The sequence below is a fragment of the Coturnix japonica genome, chromosome 7, assembly GCF_054131305.1.
Source record: "Coturnix japonica strain WE chromosome 7, WE-NBRP24, whole genome shotgun sequence".
Taxonomy (NCBI): domain Eukaryota; kingdom Metazoa; phylum Chordata; class Aves; order Galliformes; family Phasianidae; genus Coturnix; species Coturnix japonica.
The window spans coordinates 23,786,581-23,810,364 of record NC_140669.1 but is presented as its reverse complement, the minus strand read 5'-3'; the positions used below and the strand labels follow the sequence as shown (position 1 = coordinate 23,810,364).

Genomic DNA, 23,784 nt, shown 5'->3' with positions numbered 1-23,784 from the left:
GTCAGTCCCCAGGTATTTTACTATTTCTGTGACAGAATAATCATTTAATCTTTTTCCCTTTTAGGAGACACCTAGAGTGCATAAGGCTGCTCCTTCTATAGAAAGAAAAATATGTACTTTAAAAAGCGTTCAGAGATGATTACATGCAAATCAACCTATATCTTTTTTTTTTTTTTTTAAATAACTTTTATTTCTGCAGCTGCATTAAGTATTCAAAGAGTCATAATACAAAATAGGACATTTAAAAAACAACTTTATGTAATAAATACTTAAAATCTTCTGCATTTCTTTGGTGGACTGCTACCATCTGGACAGGACTGCTCGGGGCTAGGAGACCGCTTCCTTTTCTCTTGTTTCAAGGGGAAGAAGAAAGGATGTTTCAGTGCTTCTTCAAGTGTAATACGTTTAGCCGGGTCATACTCCAACATCTTTTGAATGAGGTCAAACAGATTCTCATGGTCGGCATCTCTGCATGTCATGAGTTCCTACAACACCACAAACAGTGTTTTATTTGTACTCTAATTATGGCTCCCTCTCCCCAAGCCCTTTCCCTTCTGTCATTTTACCTTCAGTGGCTTACAGCGCCTTGCAACGTATCTGCCTGCAGAACTGTGCTCATCCCAGTCCAGCTGGTCCCGATGGAAATACTTACGCTTCCTTCAACATAAATAACAGCACAACTTGTTATTTAAACCAAACATCTTCACCAGCATGTTTCCTCACACTGAGGAACAATCTGATAATATTCCAGTAAAGTGTAAAGCGAAAGCAGTTTGTTAAAGAAAAACCAAAAAGATTATTTTTTTTTCTTCCTGTTTAAACCAAACCTGAAAATACTGCGTTTAAAATGCAGCCATCAAGGTAGAGAAAAATGACAAGGGCAATTACCTGGTTTTCTGTATCATGTGTCTGGGTAGAGGCCCCAGTATTCGTTCCATCATTGCCAGGTGCTCTTTGTTGTCGTGAGTCTGGAGGAAAATGAACGTTTCTCTCATCATTAAAGTAAGCTACCATGATGCACACACTAACCTGATTTCTGGATTGTACACTGCAAAACAGTGATCAGTCTCACAGGAAGAAAGAGCCTTTAGTCATCTTCTTCCAAAAGTAACTTACAGAAGACGGTTTTTTCCCTTCACAATCCTGCCCTGCCTTCTCTTCAGTCATAAATTCTACTTTATAGTATTGCTATTAAAGCAACAAACAAAACAGTCACATGCTTGAGTAGTATGTTGCCAGTGAGAGATGAAGCCACCTCTGTTATCCCTTCAGTGTAGCAAGGCAGAGAAGTATAGTGTTTTTTTGCAACCCCACCAGCCTCAAGGTTTTTACCAAGTTGCAGCATGCCACACACTGTATCTCCAAGGCTCCGTTACCTACCGGAAATACCGTGTACCCGAGGTAGTATTCTATGAGAATACATCCAATGCTCCAAACATCGCATGGCTGTGCCCATCCCAGTGCTGTGACAAAAAAACACCCAGAAACATCAGGTTAGACCAGGCTACAAACAATTGAACAGCTCAAGCAAAGTACGTGTATTTCTGAAGCTCAGCTGAACAGCACACAGAAATCCTCCAGGTGATGGAGATCAGTGCGACAGACTTCATAATGCTCAATGCTACTATGAAAACATGATGTATTCTGAGCGAGACCTTTTTCCAGTTTGCCATATGTGGTCACTGCTTCTGTCAGCACGCTATCACTGTTGGACCAAAAAGAAGAATACTGACCTAAAATAACTTCAGGAGCCCTGTAATGTCTTGTAGACACCAGAGTGCTGTGATACTCATAATCGTATGTCGCACTCCCAAAATCCACCACTTTGATATCTGGATTTTTTAGTGTGCGCTCATCACGTTTCTGAAAGTGAAACATACCATGAGATACAAGCGATGAAATAAACCCAGAAGGCTGTGGGGAAGGAGGGGAAGATGACAGCAACTTACCAGTCTGGGGTTATACTCTTCTGTGTAATCAGACTGGACAAGCAAAATATTTTCTGGTTTCAGGTCTGTATGTGTCAGTTTGTTCAAATGTAGAACTGCAAGGTTAACAAATACAGAGATAAGTCAGAAAGTCCCATGAAGAAAATTAAACAGAAATAAAACCAACATACGTTCATATACTTACAATTCACAGATTTGCAAATCTGATACGCCATCTGTCTAATGTGGTCCAACCTAAATGGCAGAAAGCCATTCTCTTTAATAAAGTCATAGGTACTGAGTCCCAGCAGCTCAAATACAATGCAGATGTGGCCGTGATACTCAAACCATTCCAACATTTGGACACAGCGACTGCAGAAAGCGGGAAAACAGAAATTTCAACAGTAAGTTATATAGTGCTGAGATGTACATCACATGATGGGGACAACTATGGGAAGTAACCCTTCAGAGGGCTTATTCCCCAGCATATATATAGTTCATCTGCTTCAAGCATCAGAGCTTCAAAACAAACAGAAACCCTAAGGAATGGTGCTTCCGGGTCAGAAGATCCCAGTCAGCTCAGAAAATAAAGAACAACCAGACTGTTAATTGAGAGCAAAGCCAAGCCAAAATCAACAAGAAGCATGATGGAAGCACTGAGACCCTCCCTGTGGGCAACAGTATAAAAGAAATATTCACTAAGCTTTTTGAAGACTTGCTGTGAGCATTATAGGGAAAGTAGTACTTCCATGTTGCTAGTCTGCCCACACGTGAATACAACTTTGGCTACAGTAGACTCAGGTCAGCTTCACTGGCCTGAGGAAGAAATCCAATCCAGAATTGACAGCCAGACCCTGCCCAGGCTTGGGCAGCCCTGCACTGCAGGACAGCCTGTGCCCCTCCATGGGCTGAGGTACAGCTGTGTGTGGAGAAGAGTGCAAACAGTCTTATTTATAAGAAACAGCACAGGCCCTCCAGCACTTAGGTTACATCCAGTAACCTAAGATGACCAAGAAGGAAAAATACTCAGAAGCTATTATGTAGTCATTGTGGGTTTGTAGTACTTGGTCTGCAAGTGATGTCTGGTGTGTTCTGGTTCTGTTTTTCAAGAACACTGGTGTTGTTACAGAAAGTGACATCAAAGCAATCTTAAAGACAAAGTAAGGTACTTACTAGGTATTGCTGGGGTCTGATTCATTCAAATGTTCCAGTACTTGTATTTCTGAAAGCGCTGCCTCAGAGTACCTATCCACATTTTTCACTATTTTCACAGCCACATGTCTACCTCCCCTGCAATAAACAGGTTAAACAGTTATAAAAAGGAAGAGTTTCAATGATTCCTTAATTATCACCATATATGTTGTAGAAAAACACATGAAACCTGTGAACGTTACCATGTAAAGCATTTTCAGAGAACGGCTTAGGCTGGAAGTAACCTTCATGCTTATAGGCACCCTTCAAGAACTGGAAGTATATACTGACTTAATGATAACGAATGCCCATACAGACACAAGCACAGGTAAAATTTAGCTGCTCAGGTATTAACTTTTAAAACATACTCAATACCTGGAGTATCAGTAGTATTCTTATAGACAGTCACTCATTTACCTCCTAATGCTGCTTCCAACAGCTCTGCAGAACTACTATATAAAGGTGCACTCCCTAGGGCACAATGTGGTATACATTTACATCCAGGAAGAGGACAGCTTCCTGCATCCAAGTCTACTGCATGACCAAAGGAGAAACTTAAATTGCAGCCGTGCAGTAACAGTGATGTGTGATGACAGAATAACTTGCTAATAATGTCTAACTGCAGGAAGGGTTAAACTCCCCAGAAGCTAAAATCCCAGCTAAAACCCAAACCTGTAAGGTCAAACTGTTAGAAACACACAGAGCAACATAGGAGCTAATAGGGATAAAATCAATGAAATCATTCTGAGAGCACTTTGCAAACCACCGTTACTCGGTCAGTACAACAAATGAAATGACAGGCTTTTAGAAAAAAAGACTTACGCTTTGTGATCAATGCATTCCACCACTCTTCCAAAAGCCCCTTCACCCAAAATAGCAACAATCTCATCTATAAAGAAAAGAACTGTCAGCTCCAGAAGTGAAGTTACCCGGCCATTAAAAGAAAAAAGCAAATAAAACTAAAACAAACAAAAAAGACTAAATGCTGTCACTGAAGGTTATTCTAGACTGTGCTTCTTTAAAAATGTCAATAACAAGGTTGAGAGAAATTACTGGACAGCTCTCATCAACATACATTTACAGGTATCTCATTGTAACACATTAATTTCATTTACTACTTTGGGATTTAAATTTGGGATTTAAAACAAAAAAGGGAAAAAGGACAAAAGAAATACATTTAAGTTTGACAAAGAAGATTAACCATCCCCCCTCCCCCCGAATAAAACATAAAAAGAAAGAAAGAAAAGACTGGCAAAGCCCCCTAACATCTTATGCTAAAAGAAATTACTCTATCTGAATGTTAATAAATTTTGAAAAATATTCTATACATCTTGCACTTAGTACGTCTCCACTCTGACAGATCAGGTGACCCTCCTCATCATCCTCTACACTCCTGGATCTTTTCCTTCGATGATTCCTCTGGAACGGCACCAAGATGGTCAGGCCAATCAATAAACCCGAGTCAATTCAGATCAGAATACGAAATTCATTCAGCGGGGAGATATTCGGGTATTCAGATACACGCCAGGCCACAAACGGTTGGCAGGAGCAATTTCAATTTCAGTCCCCAGAAATTCACAGGGCACATAGTTTATGTTACAGGAGAAAAACATGGCAAGGAACAGATTTTCAGATGAGATACTCAAAGTGGCAAGGCAATAAAAAAATACAACATTGTTTTTTCTTTAAGAAAATCGGTTCACTTAATTTTCATTTAGGTTTTCAGTGCCCTTATTTCTTATAGCAAAAAGATTTAATAATTACAATATATAAAACAGCCTTGCGGCTAAATGTAAATATCCCTCTTAAGTAATTGAATTTAAAATCACTGCTTTGAATATTCAGTAACAGCTTTTCTCTAAATAACAAAAATACCACATATATTTATTTTAGGCTGTCTCAGCTGAAGATACTAAACTATAAACCCTATCTTCAGCTTTTTTAACAGTTGAATATAAAATAATGATCAGAAAAACCATCCGGCTAGCGGACAGACACTGCACTTATCTGATTCTACAGATTGAGACCTAAAGCGTTTCATTTAAACAGTAATAAAAAACGTGTCAAAACCTGACATCATCCCCTTGGTATTTCAGTGATACGTACTCAAAAGCAAGTCTCAAAGTTTGCATCTGGACTTTTGAGTAGGGCAGAAATAAATATCTGATGTCATAATATATTTTAAGGCACTCAGGTGATGCCTGCACAAATATTCCATCTGATGGTTTCTACTCACTAATTGGCTCAATTTACGTCTAATGAGCAAAAGGCAAGACTATACTGCACAGTGTTAGAAGCATAACTACACAGTATACTAAAAACTAAACAAAACAAAAACAACACAAACTAACAAAAAGAATTATCTATCAATACGAACTAAAGGGCTAATCTGCTAACATCGATCACAGGCTTCCTCAAACCCCCTCAATTACTGCTGCCCAGCTGGAAACTTAAATCTCCCTAAGACACGACCCCCTCAGTTATAACTGGACAAACCACCTGGGAGAGATGGTGGTGTTGGCAGGCGCTGTGCTGCGACCTGTGCTGCCGCTTGTAGCTGCCCTTCTTGCTGCTGCTGTGGTGGTCGTGGGCGCTCTTGTGCTCGCGGTGCTGCTGCCCGCTGTCACCGCCCTGCACGTGCTCATTGTTGTCCTCTTCCACACAGCGCCTCCGCTTGTTGTGCTCCTGGTCATTATTGGATTTGGACTCTGAACATTTACTAGAAGCAAAAGAATACAGAAATCTAATTAAAGTAACTCCCGCATCCCCACAGAGACATTGAGTTGTTGAAGTTGGAACCTCCATTATTGCTCAGAACCCCATTCAGCCTAACTTCAACTGTCTCCAAGGACAAAGCATCCACCAGCTCCCTGGGTGACTCGTTACAGCACCATAAAAATCTTTTTCCTTTGTCATGGCTTTGTAATTAGATGCTGGGGGAGTGTAGTCAGTAATTCTAAGTATATAGACCCGTGTGTGTATTGCATTTTAATTATTGTTTGTTTATATATATGTATTTTAAGCATGATGTAGTGATGTAGAATAAGAGGTGGAACGTCATGGTTTCATAATGTTTCTATTGGTAGAGAAGCAGAACTACACATCCCAGAGGACGGTTGGAGAGAGAAACATGTCACAGAAGGGATGCTGGCTCTCTCTCTCTCTCTTGCTGCCTAGCAGCAGGTGTGGGTGTGCCTCCAAGCCATGGCACCTTCCATTTCAAAGCAGGCTTCTCAGCCTTCAGAAACCTCTCTCTCTCTTTTATTTTACTTGATTTATTAGCCTCAATTTTAATTAGACTATCATTAGTAAAATAAGTTTCCCTCCTTAGATCACTGCCTCTTCTCTGTTTGTTTCCTTGAGCCCAGCTCCCACCTCCCTACCCCTTTCCCTTTTTGGGTACCAGAAGGTCTATCTCAGGTCTCCCTAGTGCCTCCTCCAGGCAGAATAGCCCCAGCCCTCAGCCTGTCCTAATAGGATTGATGCTCCATATCCTGGGCCATTTTCGTGGCCCTAATCAAGGCATTTCTTTGTGTTTTAGGCTGCAGAACCAGCGTGCCGCGACCCTCACCTTTGAGGCCTCTTGGCCGCCTCATGCCTGTCGTGCCTGCTCTCCTGGGCACCGCTCTGCGATCTCCGCTTTCCCTGGCGCTCGCTGCCGCCGCGCCGTCGATCCCAGCCGTGCTGGTCGCTGCGCTCGTAATTCCCCATCTGAAACCCACGTAACGTTTTGTTCTTCAAACCGCACTCCACACGGTCAGCACGCTCAGCCTTCCCCCACAGACGGCCACAACCCCATCTCCCCACGGCCCGACCCAGCCCCACACCTCACCCCGCCCACCCGCGGCGGCCGGAGCCATTTTCTGTGCCGCGGGGCGGACAGGCAACATGGCGGCACGGGGAGGAGGGGGCCCAGCAGGGCCGCACCGACGGGCAGGAGGAGACCCCCGCAACCATACCGCATCGCTCAGCCCCACCGCCCGTACCTCAGCAGCACGGGGTAGCACAGCGTTCAATGTCCGATACCGCTGCTCTCTCTAGAGCCGTCGCCACTACCGCACACCAGCCGCTCTCGGCTCTCGGCCTCGACTAACTGGCACCGCGGAATCTTGTGCCGCGAGCGGCGCGTCACACAGCGGGGCGGGACCGAGACGTAAGGAAGAAGCGAGCGGGATGTTTAGAAGGGTTTGAGGTGACGGAATAAAGGGTCTCACAATTAAAGTGAAGAGATTTAGAGTGATAAAGGCAGTGAGGCAGTGGCACACCTCACAGAGAGGTGGTGGACGCTTCATCCTTGTAGACACTCGGTGACAGGCTCAGTGCGGCTCCGAGCACCCTGATCTAATATAGGTGTCCCTGTGTATTGCAGGAGCATTGGACTGGATGACCTCTAAGGGTCCCTTCCAACACAGAAGATTTTATCATGTTATGATCTTGCACCAAAAGAGAAACAGCTGTAAAACCACAATTGTGTTTTACATGCTGTATTTTTAAGGAACTGCAGTTTTGTCTTTAAAGCTCCCGTTTCCTTGGTTTCCTAAAGAATAAAGATGGGTTGAAGAATCATTATTGGGTGAAACCCACCGAGTGATGCAATAGAGCAGTCATACTGAATTATGGTTCTCAGTCTCTTCAAATGGGTAGTGGGCTATGCTACAAGAAAGCATTAGGCAATGCTTGGGAAGGCATTTCTTGTGGTTCACACGTGTACTCTTTGTAATACTGATTATTAATATGGAAAATGTTTATTGTATTCAGAAGTTATTTTCCTCCTTGGTCTTTAACACATTCAAGTGCTCACTGTCAGCTATCATCCGGGAGCCATTATACAGTGTTTTTTAGCAGTGTTTTTTAACAGCACATTTAAGGTGGTTTGATAGCAAACGAGCCCAATTGCAGGTAATAAACATAACTTGTGACCTCTTGAGTGACTGACTGTTTTGACTTCGCTGCACTTGCTGTGGTTTCAGATGTTTCTTCTCAAAACACATTGACTTGCAAAAACAGAAGAGCCTCTCCCTGTTTCTGAAGCTCTGCATTTGTTGTCCCCCTCCCAGGACCAGGTTCAGCAGCGTTCACACCGCACGCCCACCTCACTCAAAGCGCGCCTCAAGCTCCCAAACCATTCATCTCTGCAACACCCAGGGCACGTGTGAGCCATGCTCAAAGGGGCACAGCATGGAGACGGGCTTTGCAAGTGCAGGCTCAAGACCACAGATGGACTCTGCTTATTTATAGCAAAGCTGGCTAAACCAAAACAGTTATCCCAAAGGCGAGGCATGCTATGTATACTCACACACAAGTGACTTGTTCATTTGAAGCTAGCAGTGCAAAGAGACGAGATTTCTGTCCTACAGCAGGTCTGGGAGCCAAGATCACTCAGGCAAGGCTGTAAGGAAAGCCACATTTCTGTGAGCTGTAATTCTTGGCTGTGCACACCCATCCCCAGTTAAATTAAGCCACAACCTCACTTATGTCCAGCTAGCCAAAGCTCACAATAGACAGCATCAGCCACGTATAATGGAGACTATTGAGTCCCCACCTGATTTATTAACTGAGGCAAGGACTGGGTTGGCCACGGAGCACAGGTGAAAGCAACACACCTCCTAGACCCCACTAAAGGGCCAACTACCACTAAGGAAGGATCTCTTTCCTCCTTTATATAGCTTTTCATTGTGAGCCTAAACTTTCAGCTACAGGTGAGCATTGTTTCTTTATTTGTTGATTTGCTACCTCACTGTGGTACTCTTTCTGGCTGTACTTTGTTGACTGTTCACCATGACACCAAGATGACTGGTAACACACACCCTCAGAATGCCCACCATTGCAGAGGCAGCCCATCAGAGCTGATACATGATGTGGTAATACAAGAAGGATTTTATACTTATATCTTGTGTCCCTGAACTTCTGGGTGGGGGTTGTGGGAGCAAAATCCCTCCTGGTGTAGAGAGAAGAGTGAATCTCAGACTGCCCCATGAGACTGAACGTGCTCAGGTCCACGGTGCTTGATACGTGCAACCCAGAGTATCACAGAGACCACCTGATGTGATGGCCACACTGCTCTGCACCACAATTGATAAGTAAATCGTGGTTTGGGGGCAACTCTATAGGGACTGGAAGAACATCATGTGCCCATTTGTAACAAGCCCCAGCTGGACTCCTGTGCCTGCACCCCTCAGCGCAGGTAATAACATGGAGCTGCTAGAGCTGGTCCAGAGGAAGGCTGCAAAGATGAGCCAGGGGTGCAGCACTGCTCCTATCATAAACAGTGGAGGGAAATGGGTTTATGTGGGAGAAGAAAAGGCCTCACTGTGGGCTTCTAGCATTTGAAGGGAGGTTATAATCAGGAGGAAGACCAGCTTCCTGCATGGTTTGTGTAATGCTATGACACAGCTGAAAGTACAGCAACAAAGCTGGGTGGCAAAATCCCAGGCTGCAGCAAACGAGGACAAGCCCAAACACAAGAGCTGCTACATATGCATAAAGGCAGAAAGGCAAACAAAGCTGCTTACCCTCACAACGACTCTGGCAGGCCAGGACTTCCATCAAGATGCTCTCTCCTCCGCTGCCAACCCTTAAATGAGGGCTGGGGAGGGGTAGATCCCGGCTTCACCCCTCCCAGGCACTCAGCTACATTGCATGCACCTGAGCTCCCCTGGCTCAGCCCCACCTTCCTGCCAGGTGCTCCATCACCGGTTCCAGCCCTGAATTAGCATTTCAGCTACAGCCTGATACTGACAGGACAAGGTGGAATAGCTTTAAACTACAAGAGGGGAGATTTAGGTTAGATATTAGCAGGCAGGATTTTTTTACTCAGGGTGGTGAGGCACTGGCACAGGATGGCCCTGTCTCCAGAAGCGTTCAAGGCTGGAATGGATGGGGTCCCAGGCAGCCCGATCAAGTGGCTGGTTTTGGATTGGGTTTGCTCAGAGATTCTCATGTGGCTTAAAGAGCACCTATAGGATCACTGCCATATGCCACACTACACCTGCAGAGACACTACATCTGGCAGCTACCTGGACACAAGGAAACATGACACACCACAACAGGAGTGAGGGGAAGGATGCTCCACTCTCTGACATTCCCAAACAGCAGCAGAGAGGCACAGTGATTTCGGTGTGGGATGTTCACACACATAGATCTGCAGGAAATGTCTTTGGGCTGCATCCCTGTCCATTTATTATGCAGCAGTTTCTTCCCAGGGCACCTGGCAGCCAGACTGAAAGCACACGGTGCTGCTGTCCTGCTTCTGGGCAGAAGCCAGAGGCACACACAGAGCATTAGGTAGGACACAGGTGCTGAATCCAACACACCCTGCATCTTCCCATACACATTAATGGCTGACTTTCCCCAACCAGACACAGAATCCTTCCAAGCTTATTCCAGGGATGCTTGCTTTGCAGGTGTATTACATCCGAGGCTTGCTTGGGAGGTGCCATTTCTAACCACTAGGAAGAAAGTCCAGCTACCTAAATGTCCACTGCAGAGAATGCAGGACGCACACTACAAACACACCAAACGCACCGAGATGATGCTTCCAAGTCTGCCTCTCCTGTGGCCATTCTGAAACAGAAATTATTTGGTCACCCCTGACAAGAGATTTTCCCACTAAAAACACAAGAAAGTTAATTAATTTTAAGAGATCGATATGGAATTACCCTTGGTTTGTTTGCCAGGCTCAGGTTTAACACCTGTGGAGATCAAGCACCCAGACTAAGTGTAACGGAATATCACTATAGCTCTGACACAAAAGCATCTATTTCTGCTCCCTTGTTACACAATAACCTTTTCAATGTTCCTGTTTTGGTGGCATCCAGAGAGCAAACGAGATCACATCTCATCTGTATGAAGTAAGTCCAGGGGATCAAATCTTTCATTAAACAAGCACATGAACCCTCAGGTGATTCTCCATAACTTCGGTTCTGTTTCAGCTGAAGAGGATCTAACTAAAGACCATGTCCTTCCTCAGTGGAGCACTGTGAGAAGTACCCCAGTAAAATGCCAAGAAGCTGTTCTGCTACTTAGGCTTTCCCAGCGGTCTCACACACTGACACTGACTTGGAGGCAGCCACTCCAGAACTATGATGTGAGGCTGTGACCAGATGCTTGCCACCAGAAGCTGTACTTCAATACAGCTTAACCACACTGTCAAGCATTTTAAGCCTCTGAGGTGTGTACCTATGAGGGAATCCACTGTGCTCTCCTGCTAAGTTAAGAAACCAAAACATTGTGTTCAGCTTACTGGTAGCAAGGAGTTTTCTCTGCCCGGTACACTGCTTGCACCTGGGGAATTAGATAAAGCAATACAATTTCTGAAAAAATGATGAAGTAAGGCACATTAGTATTGACACAGGAAGGTTTCAGAAAGCTGGCAGTCTTCAAAGGCCACTGCTTCTACATCATACCACTATGAAAGATGACAGAAAAGAGAGATTTGCAAAAAAATATATATATATTTAAAGGACTTATTTTACAAGTATAAAAAGCAATGCTTAGAAGTCAAAATCAAGTCAACAGAAGTTAATGTACACCCTGGAAACACAGGCTTGTGGAACACAAGGCTCCTCTGCAACAATTCATAAACACCACAGCTTCCAAAGCCCTGTGCTGAGGTACAGCACAGCTCTGTAACCCTGTCTGACAGTGCATCAAACACCATCAGTCAGCAGTCGGTCTGACCAGCCACTAAAGAATGCATCATGACTGTTGGTGGCTACAGAGCAAAAGGGTTGGCATGAATGGTGATATCTTTGATGCGAACGTCATTCAGAGGTCGGTAGGTTTTCTCATTCACAGGCAGCTTCTCCAGCTCATCCAAGGTCTCCAAGCCATCGATCACTCTGGCAGAAAAGCAGAACAGCTCAGAATCTCCTCCACCAATGACTTAACTTCCACCACAGAGGCACCTCAGAACATTTGCAGTTAGCTAAGCAGCGTAGCACAAGGACTCTGCGTCCACTCATTCCTAAGAAAGATGTCAAAAGAACCCCTGACTTTTGATCACACCTCTAAACAAACTCAACAGTGAAAGAAACACCTAAGCACAGGTGCCTGTGAACAATGAAAGTGGAAGGGAACAGCGTTTTCAATTTTCACCAGCTTCCTTTGAATATTTAAGTCCACAGAAAAAAAACCCGCTTTTTTCTCAGTATGATTCACAGTCAGCAACAAGCAAAAGAAAAGATATTACCATGATTTTGAGATCAAAAAAGCAGTATTTGAAAGACTTACAAATTAAATGTGTGCCCTAAGGATGGTATATAAACAGCAGCTTCTATTAACATGAGAATATTTAAGACTAATGATGCAACTCAAACAATCTCATTCCATCTCATAAACCACCAGTTCCACCTTCACAGAAGCATGACCATTCACATCTCCAGTTCCACAGCAGACCTTTGCTTCTCAGCAAACCCTAACCAGTGCATCCAAGTGTTTTGGAGTTGGTGTAAATCAGGCTGCACCCATTTGGGCCAGCAAGCGGTAACAATGAGCTTAAAAAAAACAGACCACCAACAACTCAACTCAGCTCTATTCTTAAGGTAATTGTTAACGTGCCAATTTCCACTGGTTTCCCTACTCATAAGAAAAACGGAGCAGCATTTTGCAGTGACTAATCCCGGTGACAGTAGAAAGCACACTTTCACATATACGCATCCAACATTTTAAAGAACTTAGAATCTGAAGCATCTACATTTGCATTGCATGCACTTTTATACCTACATGTCCATTAAACACTATGACAAGGAGGCATACAGTAGGGTCACTTACTTCCCAAAAACAGTGTACTTCATATCCAGGTGTGGTTGCTTGCCATAAGTGATGAAGAACTGTGATCCATTGGTATTTGGACCATTGTTTGCCATTGAAACCACCCCACGAACACTATGCTGAAAGACAGAAAAAAGCCTCAAAATGAATAACCAGTCACCTGTGAAAGCAGAACTGCAACACAAACAATGTGTTCAATGACTTGACCACCAAATCACAGAATGGCCTGGGTTAGAATGAAGCTCACTCATTTCCAACACTGTGCTGCAGGCTGGCTGCCACCCATCAGATCAGGCTGCCCATGGCCCATCCAACTTGGCCTTGAGCATCTCCAGGGATGGATCACCCAATTCCTCAGCATCGCTATTAAAAACCTATCTAGTTGGTTTCAACCAACAACATGGTAACATAACTATGGTATCACAACCCAGTAGCTCCTCAGATCTACTTCTGCAATTAAAAAACACTTTTCTGCCTCTGGTGTATTAAAAATACTATGTTACAAATTGTTTCTACTTCTATTTTCCTTGATGAGAAGCCTCAAAACTAACTTGGCAAGTAATAAAATACCTGTTTCTGTTTTAATAACAAGCTTTCTAATTCTTCCTTGATTACACTTCACTTTGCAATTACTGAACGGGAATTTAATCCAGGACAGCGCTGGATTAAATTTCACTCCATAAAGAAAACTCATGTGAAAACAGAACAGCACATCGAGAGCACAGAAATACCTTTAGGTATTCACTGAATTCATCTTCAAACTTCTTGCCCCAGATGCTGGTTCCTCCTTTCCCAGTGCCTGACAAAGAAATACAATACGTTACTGTATTTTCAGATTGGAAGATGCAGCAATAATAAAACAGTATAAAATTTTACAACAAAGGCCCCAGATGCACCCTACTGTGTTAGAGGCAGGAACCAGGTTCTCGTGTCTTAACACCAAGTGGAGCCATAATTCGGTGTAATCGCCTTTCCAGAAGCAAAACAAAAAACCCCATATACCCTCAAATTAAACTCAGTATGAGTGCAAACAGACACACACTTGAATTAGACATTCTCCCAAACAGCCGATGCTGCCTAGGACATTTTCCCAATTGCTTTAGAGGTAATGTAGCTCACCAGACAGAAAACAGAGAAAGAAACCACAGCAGCAACTGTTACTGTTCAACTGTTGGTAAGTCAGAAGAACCATCGTATTTAATGGAAAGAGACAGAACATTGAAATTTACATAATGTTATACTACTGCAACAGATTATTTAGAACCAGATAATGGCTGCTTCTCTGTAAGCTTACATCATTAAAACCTCTATTAGCGGTAGAAGATATTTTAAAATACACTTAGCTTACATGTGGTTCTTCTAATTAGTACTGATGCTTACAATTTCTGCACATTTCATGATATTTTATGTTTCACTTTGATATTTATGTATAATTTTCTACAGAAAGACTCTGACAAAAGAATTTACCTAATGGATCCCCTGTCTGAACCATGAAGCCCTTTATATTCCGGTGAAACACACAGCCGTTGTAGTAGTTACTAGCACAGAGAGCCAGGAAATTCTAAGGATATGAAACAAACCATGTCAGTAAAACAGCCAGAAGTAACACTTACCTCTTACTAAAATGGCAAGACCAGAATGAACACTTTTGTCTCTGCTCAGCACTGTGACCACATCATAGTATTTTTCCCCTGTCCCAGACCACCGTTGGCTATTAAAAAGCATAAACAGCACTCAGGCCTCATCCAACCATCTTCAGGTTTTCACCACTGCTATAAGCAGTACCAAATACAATAACAAAGTATCTACAGGTTATATGAAAATCAAACAGGCAACAATGAAGCCATTTGTATATAACATCAACACATACAGTGAGGCAAGAAACTGGTCCGATTGGGGCTTCACATGTCAGAGTGGCTTGGGTTGGAAGGGTTAAAGATCTTTTGTTCTAACTTCCCTGCAGTGGACCCTGGGGAACCTAATGAGGTAAAACAAATCCAAGTACAAGGTCTTGCACTTGGGTTGTGGTAACCCCCACTATCAGCACAAAGTAGGGGATGAAAGGATGAAAGGACAGAGTACAGCCCTACCAAAATGGACTATGGAGTGATGCAATAGAGCAGCCATACTGAATTAAGTTACTCCTTTGACACTGTCACAGACAAAAAAGGAGTTAAATAAGGCTGAATGCACAAAGCCATCTCAATTGAACAAACAAGAGGTCTGTGGTCTCCACTATTACTGCTTTGCTTCAACACTACTCAATCCCATTCCTGTTACTTGACTTACTTCACATGTTTTCGGTGTTCGCTCACAAAACAGCTCAATTTTAATGTCTCCTACATCAGTGTGTAGCGTGACAGCCTGAAAAACAGTCACAAAACATAATTAAACCAGCAATGAAATGCGAAAAGCTATAGACCAGATTGATTTCCTGCTCTATCAGGAACAAGAACAGGAGCGAGTTCCCGTTACATATATAACTGTTGTGTCAGTATCTGGCTATAGGCAAAAAAAATTACCATTTTTAAAGCTTTCACACATGAAAGCTTAAAACTGACTGTCTTAGAACTGAGAGTCTGAACCCATTTCAGACTGATACAACTCTATCTTCTTTTTCACCTGTAAAGTGAAGTGACCAATCGGTGGTTCAGGCCGTGACTCACCAGCTCCCACACATCACTCTATCCTTTAGGAGTCCGAAATGGAAACCTGCACTTCTCATTCCTCACAGCATCAGAGGAGAGAAACCTGCAAATTCCTCACAGCATCAGAGCACAACACACCATCTGAGAATCACAGAATGACCTGGGTTGGAAGGGACCTCAAGGATCATGTAGTTCCAACCCCCCTGCCTGGCAGGGCCACCAAACATACACCTTTACTAGATCAGGTTGCCCAGGGCCCCGTCCAACCTGGCCTTGAACACCTCCAAGGACGGGGCATCCACGACCTCCCTGGGCAGCCTGTTCCGGGGCCTAACCACTCTCCTAGTGAAGAACTTCCCCCTAACATCCAACCTAAATCTTCCCTCGTTTAACTTAAAACCATTTCCCCGTGTCCTGCTATTGTCAGCAGAGCAGAGAAGCAGAGCAGCCAATTGCTTTCCAACACACACACGTTTCATTAAACACACGAGTACATACGAAGTGCTGCAGTTCTCACCATGTCCGCTCATCAAGAAGCTGCGATAGGAGAGTGTACAGCAACTGCCTGCAAAGGAAACACAGCATTCGGCTCCCCCTTCTCCCAGCAGACAGTCGAACAGAGCCTGCATCACCGGAACTGCGTCCGTCTCCCGGCGGTCCCCGCCTCCTCCTCGTTCTCCCCGTCGGTTCCGCATGCTGCTCTGCCTGCTTTGCCGCCCGCTCCATTGTATCCGTGCTGCGGGCCGCCCTCCCTCCCGTTCCCTCATGGACCTCAGGGAGCTCGTCGCCGCCCTGAATGACTTCGCCTCCCTGTCCCTGGCTGAGAGCTGGGACAACGTGGGGCTGCTGGTGGAGCCCAGCCCTCCCCACGCCGTGCGCACCCTGCTCCTCACCAACGACCTGACCGAGCAGGTGATGGAGGAGGCGGTGCAGAAGAACGCGGACCTCATTCTGTCCTATCACCCTCCCATCTTCGCTCCGCTCAAGCGGGTCACATGGAGGACCTGGAAGGAGCGGCTGGTGGTCCGGGCTCTGGAGCACAGGATCGGGATCTACTCCCCGCACACAGCGTACGATGCAGTGCCCCATGGAGTCAACACCTGGCTGTCCAAGGGACTCGGTGAGACTGCTCAAAACACAACATTGGGTCCGGTTACTCAGCAGTATTGGTCACATCCATCACATTATCCCATGGGGGAGCCTTGCCTCCCTGCTTTCCTTTAGCCAGCTTTTACAAGTAACACTTCGGTGTGATACAAACCAGCTGTGAACACCAGAGACATTTCCAGGTGCATGTGTGCTACTGGATGCAGAGCAGGTGCAGTGTGTTTACTGTCTTGTCTTGGTTAAAGAATATAGGCTGCCGAGTTTAAATTACTGCCTGTAATTGATAATTTATAAACTCATTGTTCCTACATGACTTAAAGTATCTGAAATTCTTTTAGATTTCTGCCATGGCTTATGAATGAGAACAGCTGTGCTTTTTCCAGCCTGATACAACTGTTAGGATAAAACAGGAACGCTATGAAGAGTAACAAATGATATGTGTCAGTCAACTTATTCGCGCTTAACAGGACAAGAGTCCTGAGTTCCAGTCCGGGAAAATGGGTTCAAGTGCAAAATTTGTCCTCTTTTGGATACATGCTAAATCAGCATCAGTTAAGCTTTCACATCACTTAGCTCTCTAAAGCCAGTCCTTGCTCTGTTTCCTCAGGCACCTGTACTTCTGTCCCACTGCACCCATCAGCCGCTCCAAGCCACCCGACTGAGGGCACTCACCGGGTAGAATTCTGTGCAGACTCTACAGAGCAACTAGACACAGTGCTGTCCAAAATCAAAGACATCCCGGAGATCTTCTGTCTCACCACTCTCCCTGTCAGGTATCTGCTTCACTCTAACATCATGTTCTTTTCTCTCATTTGAAATATTAAGTTGCTGGAGCTGTGTTTTACTGCTTGTAACCACTTCATTCCTCTGTGCAGCACTGCTATTTTTTTTCAGCAACAGACCCATAAAATTAAAAGACAATCATCCCCTTCTGATCAATGCATGTTATACTGAATGGTAATTATTGACTTCATGTAGTATCACAGGGATTAACATGGTGAAGAGTATTAACAAGAAATACAAATTAAGTACACGTGGGTTAAATTCCCATGTGTGCTTCCTCCAGAAGAGCACACTAAGCTAGACTGTTATGTCTTTTTTTCCCCTTTCTGTGCAGCAGGCCTCTGAACACCTTTATGTGCTTTGAATACTATGCTGAAATTTTACCTAATCTTTTAACAAGCACCAAACACATCTTTCCTTAGGGCTGATGGGGAGGAGCAGACACGAGTCAGTCTGAACTGCTCTCAGAAAGCACTGCTGGAGGTAGTGGCGTTATTGTCCCAGAACAGCCTTCTTTATCACAAGACTGAGATTCTCTTACTACAAAAGGTAATAAAACTATATATTGCTTCCAGTGAGTGTCACTTCTATGAGCTGACTGCCCTAAAATTGAATTCCATCAACTGCTGGCATTGCAGGTTTCCTCTGCATCCTGTCAGTGCTCTGAACCACTGGCCTGTAACATACATAATTTTTCCATAAAGTTCAGAATTGTTTTTCCTTAACGCTCAGTATACTTGTTTTTGTACACTACAGAAAGTAATGTGAACTTCTGGAGTCAGCTTTCTCACAGTAATTTGAATTTCTTTTCTCTTTAGCCTCTTCTTCCACATACTGGAATGGGACGTCTCTGCACACTGAGTGAGCCAGCCTCCTTGTCAGACATAATTGAGCGTATCAAAAGCCACCTCAAATTACCCCACGTTCGCCTTGCCATGGGAACAGGCAAGACACTCGGTAATCAAACCCACCAGTAACACTGCCCATCTCAACTAGCATTCCAGGAACACAAGCAGCGTGTGTGTGTAGGTGTGTGAAATCCTGCTGCCTTGGACAGGTTTACTTGCCAACAGTATGAAGCGCTGTCAAAGATAAGAGGCAGCTTTTTAGAATGTTGGTGATAAAGTCAGGCAAAAAGAACATCATCTGGAACGTCATTTTTGACTGGAAAATGTTTTATGGTGGTTGTCACTGTGAAAGAGGCACAGCATGAGCTGAATGAGATACCACTTTTCATAATTCATATAATGACTTAAGATATTTGCCCCCAAGATATCAGACTTAAGCATGTACTGCCTCATAATATGACCCCTTTTGCAACTGACTTAAATTTACCAGCACCTTAGAATAGTAAAGATGTTTTCTGGTATCCTTCTGAACAAACAACCATCAATGTTATGATGAGAGAAAACCAGTGACAGAGAAAGTAAACCATCTATCTCAAACTGTAGGCCACTACTACAACTTAGCACAAGTATCCTTTCAGCAAAGTTATGTATCTTGATTTCCAAGAAACAGCTATTAGAACACTTGAGAACAAATCTGTTGAGAAACCTTTGCATCTTATGGGTCAGAAGCCTTGTTACAAACCTCTTAACACTATCAATTGCACTTAAATCTATTTTGAAACTCTCTGTTATGGTGTGGGATTGTACCATAAATCAACAGTAGTTAAATGGCAGCCTACTGTAAAATCTTAATTGAATTTGAAATTACGTGCCTTCTTCCCCCACCCCTTTGTTATGAGTGTAACACAGATATGGAAAATTGAATTTCCTGTCACTATGCAATAGCTTAGAATCAGCAGTCATAGCAAACACTTTTAAAATGGGATGGAGGAGCTCTCATCTTGCATTGAAATCCCCCTTCTGAAAGCAGAGTTAGGAGACGGTACATATAAGTGAACTGAAAATGCTGCCTCAGTGGCATCGTTTGTTTGGAAAACACAGTGGAATTTCAGAGTCATGGAAGGAGCAGCAGCCAATTAGAGAGTTCAAATACCTAAATAACAACACCTCACTAGAAAAGAACTAATCTGCAGTAGCCAACAGCCAGCCGTGGTGTTGAAGTTCTCTGCAAACTCTCCCACCCCCTGTAAAAAGAATTTCTACACATATTTTTGGTACACAGAGGATTTTGCTTATTATTACAGATGCTATGGGCCTTTGACTCTTCCAAACCGACATTTGTGTCTCTTCCTCCAATAAATGTACCTTGACCCTAAAATCAAGGTACTGATATTGTTTCACAATAACTATACTGACATGAGGGCTAAACAAAGGAAAAGAAGTTAATTATGGCACCTTGTATCCTGCAGATTCTCCAGTGAAGAAAGCTGCTCTCTGTGCTGGTTCTGGGAGCAGTGTCCTGAAGGGAACGGAAGCTGACCTCTATCTCACAGGTAAGAGACTACGTTGTTTTGTTTTCTTTATAAAAATAGGCACTAGGAGCAAAGAGAGGGTTGTCTCACTGTTGAAAGATTTGGCAAGAATAATTACTTGTTAGAAGTGACAATCAATTACTAGAACAACAGAAAAATAACACTAGAGGTAACATGGATCAGATGGATGTATGACATAGCAATGGTTGTTTGAAGTAATGTTACTATATGTGCAATTTTTTTCAACACAGAATCAGTGTTTGATGGCAAAATCTCTTGCAAATTTCAGTGCTTCTTTTTTTGGCAAAATACAAGTTATTCCCCCAGTTCCCTACAGAATTCTCAAATAGAAAGTGGAAAATAATGTCTACAGAATCTATCCAAGGAAGATATATAACAAGAGCCACTGTATCTGACCAAAACGACACAATCCATTTTCCTCTGTCTAACAGAGCAGCAGATACTCCCCAGAGCCTTTTCCACAAGGTGAAGAATGCCTTGCATTGTGTGCTTAATTCAGTCAAGTTCTTTAGCAGGGCACAGTCTCCCCCCTTACACAGAGCTGACCCTCAGGCAGTTCTTCCAAAAGCTTCCCCAGCTGCTGTCCTCCATCATAGCAACCCACCTGAGCAGATGGATGACAGCTAGACAGCCCACTTCCAAAACCACTCCCAGCATCCCATTTCATGCCCTAAGTAGCAAAATATGCCACTATTCAAAAACAGTGCAGAACTTCTGTGGTTTTGTCTCAAAAATACAACGGGGGTATGAGTGGGAAGTCCTTTAAGGGACACCAGAATCAGAGTGTGCCATATTCTTACACTGGCCTTTCCCTTTTTATGGGCTTCTTCCCAGCTTCTAGCTGAGATTCTGCACACATTGCACAAGAAATCTGCATAATGTTTCTTTCTCCACATGGCAGGAGAGATGTCTCACCACGATGTTCTGGATGCAGTTGCCAACGGTATAAGTGTTATTCTGTGTGAACACACTAACACCGAGCGAGGCTTCTTGTCAGAGCTGCGTGACACCCTAACTGCCCACCTACAGAACAAGGTCAACATCATTATGTCTGAGAAAGACAGAGATCCCCTCCAGGTGGTGTAACAGGGAGAAGGAAGAAAGAAATGAAGTGAGAGAATGCAGTCAAGAGTTTAATAGTATATTGCACAGACCTATGCAAATGCAAGCTGAATGAAGATGCTCTGAACTGCTCAGTATAGCATTGCATTCTATGGTCACCCAGTGTCTGGGATATAAATTGTCATCTATCAGATAATAATCAGATAATAAACATTCGTTTCAGTCTACTGAAAGATGATTCAATAACTGGGCTCCCACTTGAATAAATTTACTGTTATTATATACTGTTATTACATATATTTGATAACTGCACTGCTCAGGGGTTAGAAGGATAAAGTATGAAAATCTGACTTAGCTCCATTTTTAATACTTGTGACTCTTAATTACAAGATTACTAAAACTGAGCAAGTAGCATTTCCACTATCAATAATGATTGGAGGGCTTTGGTGTTTCCTTTTTTTAAAAAAAATAAAAAAACTCCCAGTAGAGTATGTTACTGTCTCTGGATTCTGTACACACCAGAAGAATATTTAAACAAACTGAAAATTCTTCCATTGCAAATTAATAAAATGATGCCACTCAGACATTTAAATTTAGTTAATAAAACTGGCTTATATAGCAAGGCCTTTTCTGTGCTGCACACAGCAACTCAGTACATTTGAGTCCTTTGTGAACCTGGAGTTTTGAAGACTACATGAAGATTTAACTGCAGTAGCTAAAATCATTGAGATTCTTGGAAATATTTCCCCGTAACTTCGGTTCTGTTTCAGTTGAGGAGGGTGTAACTGAAAACCATGCCCTTCCTCAGTGGAGCACTGTGAGAAGTACCCCAGTAAAATGTCAATAAGCTGTTCTGCTACTTAGGCTTTCCCAGAAGTCTCACACACTGACTTGGAGGCAGCCACTCTAGAACTGTGATGTGAAGCTGTGACCAGATGCTTGCCACCAGCAGCTGTACTTTCATACAGCTTAACCACACTGCCAAGCATTTTAAGCCCCCTTTTTCATATCTTAATTTGCCCTCTTGTTCAATAAAACTTCAAACCATTAAACAGCCAGCCTGCTACCCTTCAAGAATGTGTTACTTGCTCAGCCTTCTAGGTGTACCTAGCAAATTGATGTGATTTATAGGGAGATGTCAACCCAGTACAAGGGAACTAGTCCTACTTCTTCAAGCTGACTGAAATCAATTAATTACTCTTGGAAACCTTGATAGAAGGCAGCACTGCCACAGCCTGAAACAAGCGCTTATGTTTCCATTTTTCTACTAGAATAAAAATTGGAGATGATGCTCTAAGTGTAATTGCACACCATCTTCCATTTAAGTACAAATGGAGAAAGATGACTAAATTCAGTATTATTTGAAACTGCTGAGGTGATACAAAAACAATCATTCTTCTCAATGCCACAAAGACAGCTAAGGATCAAAGCGAGGGAAGATTTCTTCCTTCCCAAATAAAAGAGGGGGCTGCACAGCTATCAGAGCAATTGTTTTTGAACTCTACAGCTAATGTAGGCCTGGACAGCTTTAGTGGTTCTAATGGTAGCCTAAGAAGCAATAGGCAGGATCTAATGTTTCACACATTTTTAGAATTGCAGCCTGTAAAACACAGATGCACAGGCCTCCAAAGGAGAAAGTCAGTTGGAAATCATAGAAACAATTGAGTTCAAAGGGACTTTTAGAGGTCATCTAGGGCAACTTCCCTGTAACGAACAATCTACAGTTAGACCAAGCTGCTTGGAACCCTGTCCAGCCTGATGTTTAATGTCTCCAAGAACAAGGCATCCACCACCTCTGGGCAACCTGTTCCAGTGCCTCACAACCCATACTGTAAAAAGCTTTTCCCTTATATCCAGTTTAAAACTCCCCTCTTTTACATTGAAACCATTTCCCTTGTCATCACAGACCCTGCTAAAGAGGTGGTCCCCTTTCCCCTTATAGCCCCCCTTCAGGTACTGAAAAGCTGCTCTCAGGTCTCCCCAGAGCCTTCTCCAGGTAGAACAGCTGCTGCAGCTCTCTCAGCCTGTCCCCATAGGGGAGGTGTTCCATACCTTTGATCATTTTTGTGGGCCTCTTCTGGATGTGCACTAACAGGTCTACGTCTCTTCTGCACTGAGGACTCCACATCTGGATGCAGTACTCCAGGTAAGGTCTCAACAGCACAGAGTAGAGGGGCAGAATCACCTTCCTTGGTGGGCTGACCAGACTTCTTTCATTGCAGCCCAGGATACAGTTGGCTCTCTAGGCTGCAAGGGCACACTGCTGTCTCAAGTCCAGCTTGCCATCCACCAGTACACTCAAGTCTATTTTGGCAGGACTGTGCTCTATCATTTCATCTCCCAGCTGCCATGACCCAGGTGCAAGACCTGGTCTGCCTCCAGCTCACCATGCATCCAGCAGGACGAGAGCCTGCAATTGTGATGTCTCTTGTAGCTAGAAAAAGCAGGCTTTGTCAACAGGCTCTACCTGATCAGGCAGCCTGTAGCAGACTCCAACTACAAGGCTATGTTTGTTGCTTCCAGTCTCTAACTCACACATAGACTTTCAACTTGCTTGTGGCTGTTTTTCTGGAACATCGATGTAGAGGACAATGCTTCCTCCTCTCCTTCTGTGCATGTTCCTTCTGAACAAGTTGTAACTGTTGAGAGCCACATTCCTGTCTTGGGAATCATCTCACTAGGCTTCAATGATGGCAATTATGCCATGGTTTTCAAGTAGCACAGTCCAACTCCTCCTGTCTGTTTCCCAAGCTGTGTGTTGTGTAGAGGCACTTCAGCTGGGTAGTCAGCCTTGGCTCCTTCCTGGAGGAGTCCTTCATTACTTTAAGTATTTTCCTTGAGTTTCCTTGTTGTCTTTTCCTGTTTCCTCAGATGTTCTGGGGACGGAAGCTGG

At 43.7% G+C, this 23,784-nt stretch overlaps 3 protein-coding genes across 7 annotated transcripts; 1 reads left to right on the top strand and 2 right to left on the bottom strand.

Annotated features, from left to right (window-relative positions):
• Positions 1–162: 162 nt before the first annotated feature.
• Positions 163–8,508, bottom strand: CLK1 (CDC like kinase 1). 3 transcript variants are annotated; one of them, XM_015868161.3, is made up of 13 exons: positions 7,106–7,246; positions 6,691–6,830; positions 5,619–5,838; positions 4,448–4,538; positions 3,942–4,008; positions 3,102–3,218; positions 2,134–2,300; positions 1,950–2,044; positions 1,734–1,863; positions 1,381–1,463; positions 889–968; positions 567–657; positions 163–485 (listed from the first exon to the last, which is right to left on the bottom strand). In XM_015868161.3, exons 2-13 carry the CDS (start codon positions 6,828–6,830, stop codon positions 270–272), a joined length of 1,497 nt encoding a protein of 498 aa, XP_015723647.2. In that variant the 5' UTR covers positions 7,106–7,246; the 3' UTR covers positions 163–269. The 3 variants fall into 3 exon arrangements, with proteins under 3 accessions (XP_015723647.2, XP_085408866.1, XP_085408864.1); XM_085552740.1 differs by lacking the exons at positions 4,448–4,538; positions 7,106–7,246 and adding an exon at positions 8,416–8,508; XM_085552738.1 differs by lacking the exon at positions 4,448–4,538.
• A 3,044-nt stretch (positions 8,509–11,552) lies between these two features.
• PPIL3 (peptidylprolyl isomerase like 3) lies at positions 11,553–16,179 on the bottom strand. Of its 3 annotated transcripts, none has more exons than XM_085552758.1 (6): positions 16,037–16,179; positions 15,180–15,254; positions 14,358–14,451; positions 13,622–13,689; positions 12,891–13,009; positions 11,553–11,959 (listed from the first exon to the last, which is right to left on the bottom strand). In XM_085552758.1, the coding sequence occupies exons 3-6, from the start codon at positions 14,380–14,382 to the stop codon at positions 11,833–11,835; spliced, it is 339 nt and encodes a 112-aa protein (XP_085408884.1). In that variant the 5' UTR covers positions 14,383–14,451; positions 15,180–15,254; positions 16,037–16,179; the 3' UTR covers positions 11,553–11,832. The 3 variants fall into 3 exon arrangements, with proteins under 3 accessions (XP_085408884.1, XP_015723641.1, XP_015723640.1); XM_015868155.3 differs by having other exon boundaries at positions 11,553–12,084; positions 16,056–16,179; XM_015868154.3 differs by having other exon boundaries at positions 16,056–16,179.
• A 32-nt stretch (positions 16,180–16,211) lies between these two features.
• Positions 16,212–21,382, top strand: NIF3L1 (NGG1 interacting factor 3 like 1). Its single transcript, XM_015868151.3, has 6 exons — positions 16,212–16,658; positions 17,253–17,418; positions 17,851–17,977; positions 18,247–18,385; positions 19,746–19,829; positions 20,731–21,382. The coding sequence occupies exons 1-6, from the start codon at positions 16,232–16,234 to the stop codon at positions 20,913–20,915; spliced, it is 1,128 nt and encodes a 375-aa protein (XP_015723637.2). The 5' UTR covers positions 16,212–16,231; the 3' UTR covers positions 20,916–21,382.
• The last annotated feature ends 2,402 nt before the right edge of the window (positions 21,383–23,784 follow it).